This window comes from Sebastes umbrosus, chromosome 21 (genome assembly GCF_015220745.1).
Source record: "Sebastes umbrosus isolate fSebUmb1 chromosome 21, fSebUmb1.pri, whole genome shotgun sequence".
Taxonomy (NCBI): Eukaryota; Metazoa; Chordata; class Actinopteri; order Perciformes; family Sebastidae; genus Sebastes; species Sebastes umbrosus.
In genome coordinates, this window is record NC_051289.1 from 15822335 (window position 1) to 15835362 (window position 13028).

The window sequence follows — 13028 nt, forward strand, 5'->3', positions numbered from 1 at the left end:
TGCCAACGCCTCGCTGACGGTGCCAGCCACGGCTCCTGCAGGAGAATGATGATCTGCAATGCCCCTAATTATATCTCTCTCTATTATATACTGTATTTTCATTTGCCTCCATCACCCTATCTCCGTCTTATTGTTTATGTCTTAAGTCTCAGAAATAACAGTGGGAGAGCTAATCACACGCAGGACTTAAACCATGTTATCCTGCAGCTGAGTAAGTCAAGCGTGTATTCAAATGAAAATGCCAAACAAATTTGAATTGATTTTCCCAGTGAATTTGTAAGTAATTACATTATTCAATCAGCCCGTGTGTTTTGCCTGCCTTTCTCTTTATGAAGCACTAATTCATTACAGTGTCTACCTCTCTTTCCACAACTCTCCTCTTTATTTTTCTCTGCTCAGGAAGCTAATGGCTCTAAAAGACTTTAAAAGCAAAAAAAATGACCAATTAGCTCTAATACTTTAATTAATTAGAGAGAGAGAGATGATTTTAATGATTTCCAGAGCAGAACATACACTGTTCTTATTGTAAAAAAGGTAAAATGAAAGAATTATGTCACTTTTACTTTCATTTTCTTCCAATCAAACATTTATTTTGACAATTTAAGTGCAAATGGCTCAGTCAGACTTAATGTAAAGGTAGCTGAAACAGCTTTTTGCCCAAGGCATACTACAATATTCTAATAGAACCAATCATATTATACATTACCCATTATTACACTCTATACCTTTTGGACTTGATATGGATCAAATGATTTAAATAATGACTCCGGCTTCCATATTTTATCATTTAATATCTGGAAGTTTGTATTAGATTTTGAAAGCAATCCCAGGGATGACATGCAATCTTTTAAAATAAAAAAACCCATAAATTAATGCACTGCAGGTGCATTGAAGAAAGGAAAACAAACAGACAAACACACATAAACAAAAAACATTCAAATCCGACAGATAAGCGTCTTTGTTTGAAGGCTTCAATTATCCTCTAATCTGCTGCCGTGCGCCAGACAAACCATCACAGTACGGGCGTGTTGAGCTTTGCCGGGGGCATTCCTTGTCGTTCTTACAACACGCTGGCAAAACCCAGAGAGGCTCCAGAAGCCCCTCGTCTGAGACTGAGGGTAGCGGGGTTGCTATAGAAACCACCGAGCCCACCAGGAAGCCGAGATGCTCGGAGATACCAGAGACAGGAAGGGGTGATGTCACACACGCACATTTTGCAGACAAAGAAAGAAACACTCATCCGCACACACAAACACACAATGTAATAACGTGTTAACCAGTGATCCTCAGTCCCTAGATGTGGTGATGCTGCCAGTCAGTTAGCCTGACTGAGGCTCGGTCATGACCACAGTGTGCTTTTCAAAGCCCAATGCAAGCCTTTGATGCGATCATTTCTTCTGCTACAGTGTCTTTCTCCCACTCTCCCTCTTTCTTCAGACTTTCTCTCTTAACTACACCTTTTCTACCTGTTATCTACCGGTTTATCTCCCTCACTCACACCCTGCATTGACTTTCCTTATTAGCCTAATTTTCTTACAACAAACACAATTTGACCTTAGTTAATTAAAGGACCAGTGTGTAACAATTAGGGGAAATGAAATATAATATTAATAAGTATGTTTTCTTAAGTGTATAATCACCTGATTATAAGAACTGTTGTGTTTTCGTTAGCTTAGAATGAGCATATCTACATAGGGAGTGGGTCCTCTTCACAAAGTCCGCCATGATTCTACAGTAGCCCAGAACGGACAAACCAAACTCTGTTAACTTTTCCTGGGGGAACGTTACTCGCTCCCATCACCGCCGCTCTCTCTCTCTCTTGCTTCACCACTCACTTCCCACGTACACACACACTCTACGCACTGGCTCTGCTCCAAATGGCTCTAAAGAGGGCCATTCGCATTTTCGCGTCGGCCACCGTAGCTCTCCAACACGCTTGGCACATGGGAGAGGCTTCAGTTGGTTGCAATCTCCTCACCTCACCGCTAGATACCGCCAGATCTTACACACTGGACCTTTAAATTATAATGTAAAATTACTTTACCCAATAGTTAAAAAATAAATAATCTAATCTCCACAATAATCCCCACAGCCAGCACACTTGTACTGTAGAGCACTACAATGTTAGATCACATGAGCACAATTTCAGCTTGGTATATAGACTTGATCCTAGTTTGCGATTACAAATTCTAATCCCCCAGCAGCTCCAAAGTTCTCCACCTGGAAGAAGCCAGGTGAGCCATCATACTATGTTACTATGAGGTGATTATAGGCTGGCATTATAGTGTTAAACTACCTCTAATTGGAGCAACTGGCTACAGGCTCTTTACCCTTGTGATACATCACTTAAACACAAGCTTGCATACTCTAAATGAGAACAGTGCGTTAGGAACGGACCACAGTGGAGCGGCTATGAGAGAATGCAATTAGGGATGAAAATGGGCTTCAGGTTGCTCTTCACGAACAAACAAAAAGAGACTGCAACTAAGCATAACAGGGCAGGTGTCCAAATTCATGTATCTTAATTAAAGAGATTAAAAATGACAGTGATCCATGCAATGATTTCAGGTGGGGGGATGTTTCACCACCAAATAATATCTCTTTGTATTGGTACTCACCAATGAGCTCCTTGTTCCTGATGTCCAGGGCCATGTTTCTGAGAGCGGTGGCCACGGCACACACCACCTTATCGTTGTCTATCCTCAGTAACTCCACCAGGATGGGAAGGCCTTTCTCCTTACGCACAGCAGCCCGGATGTACACCGACCACTGACGGGGAGAAATCAGGGGAAAGATAGTTAAATAGTTGAAAATTGATGCATGAATATTAAAAATACAATCTCATGGTGCATTTGTGGTGGCAATGTACCTCATGACAGGAGGATTTTAAGAGTTTTGTGATAATTTGCTTTTAGAATTGAAGAAAAATTCAATTTTCTAGGTTTTATCAATTACAATTGTGTCCATACAGCATGATAAACAAAATACAGGGCATGGGAACAATACCTGGTAGTGACACTAGTTTGTTTCACCTCTCACCTGTGCATTGTGTGATTGGATATATTCAATCTATTCTTCCACTGTCTTATTGTCACTGTGCTAGCTATTTCCTTTCTCTCTTTCTTTAACCAGAGAGAACAACAGATTGTGAATCAAGTGGTTGCGGTAGGAAAAAAGAGACAGACAATGGGCGAGGTCGAGTGGGAGATGTAATATTCCGGGTCAATATAAGAGGGGCTGAGGCATTACACTGACGCACAAGTGATATACTGTAAGAGGGAGAATTACATGAACCGTTGAGAAGAGTTTCGAGCTTGGAGACCACTCTATCCTCCCTCAATAACTATCAAGGTATGCTTAAATGGACTACTCGACCCTAAGCGGCTCAAGTGGTGCCGCCTTGTGGGTCAACTGTAGAAGACTGGGGATGTGCTAAACAGCACCCAAGAATAGATATCAGTAAGTGAAGTGTGAAGCTATAAGATTGAGTGAAAAGAATCATTTCCAAGGTATGTTATAGTTGTTTTTCTTAGAGAACTAAATGGGAAAACTATGGTTCTCATTTTGGGAATAATTCACCCTTTGAGGGAAATGATGGTAACCATAAACTGTATGGTTTTAACCAAGAGCTTAGTCGAAGAACGTGTACTTAAATGGTGTACATAAATGGAAGTTAGAAAAATCCAAAACACAGATTTTGAGAGCAATCTCAATCATTTTCATGTAAAGGACCTCCAAAATAAGTAAAATAGACCACAGACCATGGATGTATAGGAGGTTGTGTCCTGTGCTTTTGCGCTGCGTTTTAGTAAATAGCCTACAACTACATTAAATTCTGTTTATGTCATGCTGCTAGCGCTACTAGCTACTGGCCGATAGCCGGTTGTTTGAGAACAGAGACGTTAATACATCCCCCACGGTACAGCATACAGCCCATGCGTGTATTATAAGATAATAAAAGTGATGAATTACAGACAGTATATCCATTATTACAGCAGCATACAGCTAGCAGGAAGCCGGCATAACAGGGTGTCATATAAGCGTGCAGGACGGTGCAGTCCCGTGGGTCTGATGTACGTTCATTATGCCGAGGAAAATAACTCTGGATTCGGCTAATGGTTAATTTTGCAACTTTGCTATTTAAATGTTTGTACTGGGAAGTTTATTTACCTCGAAAAAAATCTGATTTACAGACGTCTCTTTATACATTCATGGCAAGGGACTCAGTCCAGAGTTTCGCGTCTTTGCTTCTATACTCTTTGGCTTAGTGAACAGAGCCAGCAGTACGCCAACACTGCTTCTTTGGAAACTGTTAGCAGCACTATTCTCAAAGTCAGGAGAAGGAACTTGCTTAGAGGAGACACAACAAACAGAGACACATGTAGTGAGGCCAAAAAATAGGAAATGTGATTTCCTGAAGACCACCTGCCCCCCATCATTTTGCCTCCTTCTCTTGTCTTTCTATAGCCTCCTCTCTGTCCACTCCAGTAGGAATGGAAATACTCACAAAACCAAAACCAGATACTCCCACACACATTTACTGGACCACAGAGACATCCCTCTCAACCTCAGTGTGCTTCCCTGTCTGTAACTGCCACAGTTCAAGTTTTCACATACAGCAAAATCAATGTAACCTCTTTGACTGAGCACTTTTTGACCACATAAACATTTCCATCAACATACCCACACAGCCTATTTACAACCAACAGCATCTGATGCAGTTTCCCAAGGTCATTCCCAGATTAAGCCCTCACACTTTCTGCCTTTTACCCTTTATACACACCTCCCTCAAGGCTAAAGCTGCCTTTACCAATACGCTCCCATATGACCGCATGACTCACACATTACTACCATCTAGCTGTTTCCATCAGTCAGCTGCTATTGAACCCTGCCTCCGCTCCCTGGTGTGTTCAGGTTTGGAGCCTTTACATTATTACAGTAATTGCATTGCTGCTGAACAATATTATATACTATAGAACACACCAAAACATGGGATTGTGCTGGAAATATTTCAAAGTCAGCAGGATGGTGTAGTGAGCAAATGGAACATTATTCCAACTGATTGAGTCTTGGAGCTGTGGCATTTACTGCAGCCTTTGAATTTGTGTAAAGACTGAATTGATGATCAGGGTTGAAAACACGCCCTACTTCTATGGAAGCCCCGAAAGGCAAGCGAGAACATTTTTTTTTTTTTCTGGTGATCCATTTTCTAAGTCTGATCTAAATAATTTTCCATCCCGTGTTTATGACATAAGAACAGGTGGAACATTTATTTGCCAGGATAATCTTTTTAAGTTCCTTTTTTTTTGTATGTGAATCAGAAATAAAAGAAAAAATACAAATAAATTACTTTTTTTTTCTGTCTGAAAACAAGTGAATTTTTTTTTTTGGCAGATTTTTCTAAGTTACTTTATTTGCCTCTTGGGGAAAACAGATTCACAAAAAAAAATTTAAGTAGATTTTTCAAAATTTTTTTTTTTTCCTCTAACTCTTAGGGAAAAACAGGTGGAAAAAAAATAATTAAAAAGGGCATCCGTAAACCTGCCTTAGTGTCCTTGTTGATATTTAACCCTTTGTTAACTTTTCAATGGATATTTGCCTGCCATGAAAATACACTTATTACTCAGCCATTCATTCATTCTGATTTACATTTGCCCATCCTCTAAAATTGCCATCCCTCTCTAAGAATCCATCCTTACCACATTACTTTTCAGTAAACGGACGACAAGCCAGAGCTATGTTCTGAACTACGTTGTGTGTGAATGGACGGTCTACTAACGGCACTTTTGAAGTATTGCTACATTCAACTGTGTGGGTGCAGGCAGTTGAATGTAGCCACACTTGAGAAGTGCCGTTAGTAGACCGTCCATTCAGCTGGTGCAGAGCAGTTCTTGGCCACCGTTTGTGAGAGTTTCTATAAAGAACTCAGTTATCAGATAGGTAGCCTTCACACATAGTCACACACTGGCACGCACACATTCATGTACAAACACACACGCACCCACACATCCACCCACCAATAGCTTGTCCTACTTACAACGTGGATAAACTGTTTTATCTGTGGTTTATCCGCACAAATAATTTGTGTACACTGTGTGTCCCTGCATTCACTGCACGGCTGAGTAAAGACACACTCGTGATGAATGCCTTCCTTTCATACTAATGGACAATTAAATGGGTATAAGTACATTTACTGTATAGATTATTGTGCGTACCTGCTTTCTTAAAAACAAAAGTACAAGGACTGCAAGTGTAAGTATCACCAGTAATACAATCACTCTAAGGTTAAACATCAGTGCCTGAATGTGTGTATTTAGATGATTATTTTTCTGGGCTCTGATGATGTTTATGTGTGAAAAAAAAAGTTTCAAGTGATGAAATGAGACAGCAAAGAGTTTGGGAAACATTTGAAACTTGGCCGTTACCTTCCAGCTGCCGGCGGCCAGGTTCTGCAGAGCCCCGGCTGCTCCCTCCAGGGTGTCTGGGTTGGAGCATTCAGACAGCAGCGTGAGGTAGGGCTTGACGATGGTGGGGTGCCACAGCATCTGAACACCTTTGGGGGGCTCCGCCGTGTCCGGAAAGGGGCCCACACCATCCCACTGTGAAAGAGGACACAGAGTTATTTTTGTTGCTGTTACATTTTTTTTTTTTTTTTTACAATCGCTAACATCCTTTTGTCCTATCTGTAGACACATTTTCAAAACTCTAACATCCATCTGTTGTGGACCATACAATTAGCACAATTCATATTGTTTTCACAGATTTTGCAGTCAATTAAAATTGTTTCTAAAATGCTTGCACACAGCATGCCAGAAATGTAAACCTAATGTTTAAAACCTTAAGTATAGTATAGAGCCTCTAATTCTGCAACAAAAGTAGCTCGAAAGCTATATTGACACAGCTGATAGTAGTAGAAGTATTTATGAATGAACAGATCATTGAAACATTGAGAAATAGCTGATTTGTTGTATAAATTGTGTAAAATAGACAGACAGGGGTGAATAAGCCAAGCGTTTCTATCCAAGGTGCATAAATATAAATATAAAAAAGTCATTTTTATAAAACGGTCACTATATCCAGACAGTAGTGCATGAGACAGGTAATCTGAAAATAAATCATGTGCCTCTGTGTCCTCCGGTGCTCCTAATGGCATCTGCAAGATTTCACAGACCGGAGGAAAACAACCAATCAGAGCCGAGCTGGAGCCTTGCCGTCTCTGAGCAGCTGTCAATCACTCGCAAACTCCGATCAAATGGTCAAACTAGGCAGCGCTGATCAAATATGAATCAATATTCTGTTACTGTAATGCCTATTTCTTGTCTCAAATGTTTTCAGAAACATCTTGAAGTGTACTGTTTAACGTAAAATGAGAAAGTTTGTGACCCGGCAGCCATGTTGAGACCAGCTGAGGAAATATCAAGCACCGCCCACCAGCTGGAGCACAGCCAATAGGAACGCTCTCTCTCTCTGAAGTGACCTGTGATTGGCCAAAGTCTCTCGTTGTGGGGCTAGATTTTTCTAAAGCCTGAAAACAGAGCCATTAGGAGGTGGAGAAGTCTAGTTTTCTCTCAGAACTCTTGAATTACAATATGCTGAAAGCTTATTATGGAATTTTTGCCCAATGATGCCAAAGTGTTTAGAAAAATTATCTGAAGTATAGGTAAACTCTTCTTATCAATTGTAAAAAAAAAGAAATTGCAACTTTTATTAATGAAGAGACAGTTGAGTGAACACTGTAAACTCTTTTCCAGCAATGGCATTTTAAATGTGTTACAACTCTGACCACACCCAGCAGAAGTGAGCTCTTACGTCACAGAGTCTTGGAGTGTACATCACTGCAGCAAGGTGACAAGTTAAACCACTGCAGGTCAGCTAAAATAATGACTGAATGTTCTGAGGGTTGTTACACTAAACATACCTAGGTGGTGAATGTCAAAGGATTAAAGTGCACCGTTCATTCAGTTTCCCTACTCTTCCCATTTTGCTTTTGTAAATTCATCTGATTCCATACCCTGCAATATTCATGAAAGAAAGCTATCTGTGGATGAGTATTCACACATGTCCAAGTGCATTCATTACCACCTCTCCACTCAGTACACCCTGACCTATTAACAAGTCACGGAGACACTGAGTAAATCGCTCCCTGTCAACCTGCTGTAGGGAGAGAATGTTGATGGAGGCGAGAGGTGGAGAAGGGCACAAAATAGAAAGAGATGCATTTGAAAACAGAGAGAAAGCTTCACTGCTACATTTTGCTTTGAGAAATAAACCTAAAGCTCCACATCCCTCTTCCCCTTTACCTCCACTACAATGGAGTCCCTTGATGTTTGAACCTCTTTGTTGAGTGACATGCCCACACCTCTTTCACGTAGTCATGAACCCGCCGCTAACACTCTCTCTCTCTCCTCTTTCATTTCTATTTCTTCTCTCTCCTGCTTGTCATTAATATATTTTCTCTCCTGTTGATTCTTTCTCTCTACCTCTCCCTCAACTTCTCTCTCCCTCTCTCTTCTTGCTTGCCTCCGTCACTCCCTAATTTCTTATTCTATTTCCATCCTTCTCTCTCTCCAGTTCTCAGTTTTTCCTCTCCCTATCGACCTTCTCGGTTTCGCTCTACTGCTTCCCTTCCTCCCCTGGTCTCAAGGTAAACTAGGCTAGTGTGCGTCTTGAGAGAGGAGCTGTGGAGTGTGCGTGCGCATGCATGTTTTCATCTATACATAGATTCTCTTATCATAAAGTCAAAGGCGTCGTATAGTTTGAAGTGTGTAGAGGAATCAACTCTTTCACAGTCGAGTACTTTCCGTTGCCTAGAGACATCCTACATAATAAATCTGAATGTATAATGTTAATTTGTGTATCTGAAATTCTCTAAAGATTAAGTGTATGAAACAAATGTATTGGGTTCAGCACGAGAAGCTCTTAAATATGCAGCATTCAAAAACATTTTTATTAATAAAAGGTGAATTCTCATATATCATTTTTTATATCCTGTAGAATAATAAAACACTAAAGCTGCCATATTCACTGTGGCTTGAGCTCTACATGTATCTGTCTGCTGTGAGAAAATTGACCAGCAGCGGTCCTGTTTGATGCCAGTAAAGTATTTAATAAATTCATATTCAAGTTATCTGGTCAGACAGCTGGATACCAACATTGCTATCCATTTATCAAGCGAGAACACTAAATGATCTGCCATCTGTGTTCTAGTTCTGGGGCAAGAATGTGAAATGTTACAGAATTCAGCTTTGACTTCATAAAAAAAATCACTTGTGTCCTTTAATTTAATGCATTAATGCAACTTGTGATTTTTAGGTTGTTGAGGGCTCAGTTTTAAAGCTAGAGAGAAGAGACTGGTATCACATGAAACTAGAAAACGTAAGGAATCAATTGGTACCAACCAAAAAATAAATTAAGCTAAAAACTGGCATCGCCATTTTCAAAGGGGTCTCTTGACCTCTGACCTCAAGATATGTGAATGAAAATGGGTTCTATGGGTACCCACAAGTCTCCCATTTACAGACATCCCCACTTTATGATAACCACATGCAGTTTGGGGCAAGTCATAGTCAAGTCAGCACACTGACACACTGACAGCTGTTGTTGCCTGTTGGGCTGCAGTTTACCATGTTATGATTTGAGCATATTTTTTATGCTAAATGCAGTACCTGTGAGGGTTTCTGGACAATATCTGTCATAGTTTGTGTTGTTAATTTATGTCCAATAATAAATATATACATACATTTGTATAAATCAAGCATATTTACTGTTGAGCTGCAGTTTGCCATGTTATGATTTGAGCATAATTGTAAATATTTGTCATTGTTTTGTGTTGTTAATTGATTTTCAGTAATAAATATATACATACATTTGCATAAAGCAGCATATTTACCCACTCCCATGTTGATACGAGTATTAAATACTTGACAAATCTCCCTTTAAGGTGCATTTTGAAAAGATGAAAATGTGCTATTAATTTGCGCTTAATCATTATTAATCATGGACAATCATGCACTTAATCGCAATTAAAATGTTAAAAAATTAAAATTAAAATGTGTGATTAATTTGCAATTAATTGCGATTAACTATGGACGATCATGCTGCACTAAATATTTGAATCGATTGACAGCCCTAGTCATTTCTAAAGTTATATTTGTTTTATGAATGTTCAAGAGACAGAAATCTTGAAACAAACAAAAATCCGTAGAATATCCCAGATAGCAAAAAACCTTGTGTGTGTGAGTGAGTGTGTGTGTCCAGTATCCATTAGGAGTGTTTAGGTCCAGTTCAGGCTCCCGTGCTGCTCCTTGGCCTTGCTGTCTGAACTCCTAATAAATGATTAAGGAGACCACATTACAGTCAAACTGCCCGAGCCTCTCTATCCGTCTCTCTGGTTTCTTCCCTACATCATTTCCCTGTCTCTCCCTCTCTCTCCCTCTCTCTCCCTCTCTCTCTCTCTCTGACCCAGTCCCTCAGCTCCGTACCCTTCTCTTCCAGTCAGTGCCGGTCTGTCTCTCACTAACTAGTCAAATCAGAGGGCAGTAAAGAGGACAAGAAAGCTGTACAGAAGAGATATCATGAAGAAAATAACAGATTGCAAAGCTGCCTATAAAGATAGAATGGCAAGGACTACAACTTATCACAGGTTATAAACCTAAAATGCACATCATGAATGTTGCTAATGATTCTGTATTTTCTCAATAGCTGTAAGGTGTTGCGGTCATGTGCTGATTCACTTACAAAGGCTGTTTCAGCACTTTACTGGGCAATTTCTGACCACTGACTATGCCCAAAAACAATAAGTCCAAAGAGATGAATGACCAGTTGCCCTAACCTCAGTACCTATGAAGTGCTTTGAGAAGATAGTATTAAAACATCTCCTCTCTGAGGTCTCACCTTTCTTGGATCCTTGAGGATAAACAGTTGTTAATGAATGACAGTAACCTATATATAAACACCTTAAACAACTTCCCAGTCTTGTGAAGATTGTGTTCATTGATTTTAACAGTGCACTGTATAACAATGAGTGTCGAGCTTCAGTTTCCACTCGCACCTGTTTTTAAGCCTTGGTGGGGCTCATAAATCCTGACAACACATCCTTGTGTAGTTTTGAGGAAGAGGTACAGCCTTGGTTAAAACAAATTAAATGGTGTTCTGACAATTTCCTTGAGGTCAATGTGACTAAAACAAAGGGGATGACCAGATTTCAGGTGTAGTAGAGGAGAAGTCCCACTCACCAAGGTTAACAGTGAACCCATTAAATGACCAGCTGTTCAGTGAATGTGCTATTGCAACTGTTTTACAAGTCCGTCCTACAGAGCATCCTGTCCTTTGGCTGATTTGCGTGTTTGGTAACCAAGACCAAGATAGGTTGCAGTGCATGATCAGGTTGGCGAGTGTAACCAGATGTCGGCTGCTCTGTTGTGTGAAGACATCATTCTGAGTAAGGCTGACTGCATCCTCGGCGACCCTCCTCACCGTCTACACAACAGGTTCCAACTAAGCTATTGAAGCAAAGGAAGGATTCGGTAATGGGAAATAAGAACAGCCAGGTTTAGCAAGTCTTTTTGTTCCTTTTAGATAATTGTTCCAGCAATTAGACAGTACAAAAACCTAGGATTTGATGGTGTTTTGGTCAGTTGTGTGTGTGTGTGCACTTTGACCATGCAAATTTGCCTATTTGGGATAATAAAGTTGACCTGGAACTACTACCCCTGGTGTGTATACCTCTGGGTTCCTCTTATTTGGTCCTCTCTGCATCCAGCACTGCCTGTCTTACTGTTAATCCTTCAATATGTACCAAAAAATGAATATGTATACAGTAAAGGCAAACACACACACATGCTAGAGCAGCCCGTTCTCATTCCCAGGTCGTCAAATACCGACGCTTTGTCACAGCCGTCGGCATGTGATACCGCCGCACAAAGCTCCCTTTAGCACCAGTATGAGATGCACCAGGTGTTCCATTAACTTCAATGTAAACCCATCCGGGTCCAACAGTAAACGCTCAGGGAAAGTGCGCTGGGAGTGTGGTGACGTAGTTTAAAGAGCGAAAAGACGCACACCGGGCGGGCGGGAGTTGTGGTGGATGGGCACAACAAACACAGGGCTTTCATCCAGGAGACCGCAGTTTCACGTTACAATCCTTCTGTTTGTTCGTATCCTGTGTTCAACATTTTCAGTTTAATTTTCACTTTACAAATGTAGTATTTTAAGCCCAACCACGTAGTTTTCTCCTGAACCTAACTAACTGGTGTTGTTGCCTAAACCTAAAGTGACGCCCAGGAGCATGACAAAGTGGCAGTATGATGAGAAAGTGTTGGCTAGAGTTCTACTATTTGATCTGATCCAGACAAAGTATTGACCATTTTGTTTTGTAAAGCTTGGTCTCCGGTGGGATTCAGATTTGGTTATTTTTCATTTATTAGGAATTTCTCTCTTCCTTTGTGCAAATGGTCTGTGTCCATGTGTGTTTCAAGTAGATACACAATGCCCATTGGGAGGAGGGAAAGAGACACAGTGGAGCCAATGAGCCGATAACGGATGAAATAAAACAAAAACATAGCTCTGGGTCTCGGGTTTGGTTTGACTGTCAAATATCTGGTTGGGTATTAAGAGGGCTGTGTTTGCGTCTCGGTTTTGGGCCCATGGATAATTACAGCACGTTCACAATCCAGTCTGAGAGTTCTGTAGACCGGTCAGGTGTGCTTTTGACTTCAGGAAAACATGAGGTCTCGCCCATGGAGAGAAATCCACCTCTAACTTAACAGCCTGAAAAAAGGCATAAACGAGTAAACAGCCGGGGAAATGGAACGTGAAAATAAACTGAGAATGATGAAACTTTTAAAGAGAAAAGTTAGGTTAAAAAGTTTCAAATACATGAAATGTGATAAAAGAAACAGCAAAAAAAAAGGCTTATGAGCCAATACATTATAAAAGAAGCCAATGCTTTTCAACTCAGCATGCATAATACTCTGTGATCTGTGATTTTCATCCCTGTTTTCCATTATTTACCACACATGTCCCTGTTG

At 40.5% G+C, this 13028-nt stretch overlaps 1 protein-coding gene across 1 annotated transcript in view; it reads right to left on the reverse strand.

Annotated features, from left to right (window-relative positions):
- ctnnd2a (catenin (cadherin-associated protein), delta 2a) overlaps positions 1 to 13028 on the reverse strand; it is a 317537-nt gene that overhangs the window by 42512 nt on the left and 261997 nt on the right. The window contains exons 18-19 of the mRNA XM_037756610.1: positions 6426 to 6599; positions 2619 to 2769 (exon numbers count right to left, since the gene is read on the reverse strand). Of these exons, the coding sequence (XP_037612538.1) occupies positions 2619 to 2769; positions 6426 to 6599 (325 nt within the window). The remainder of the gene's footprint in view (positions 1 to 2618; positions 2770 to 6425; positions 6600 to 13028) is intronic.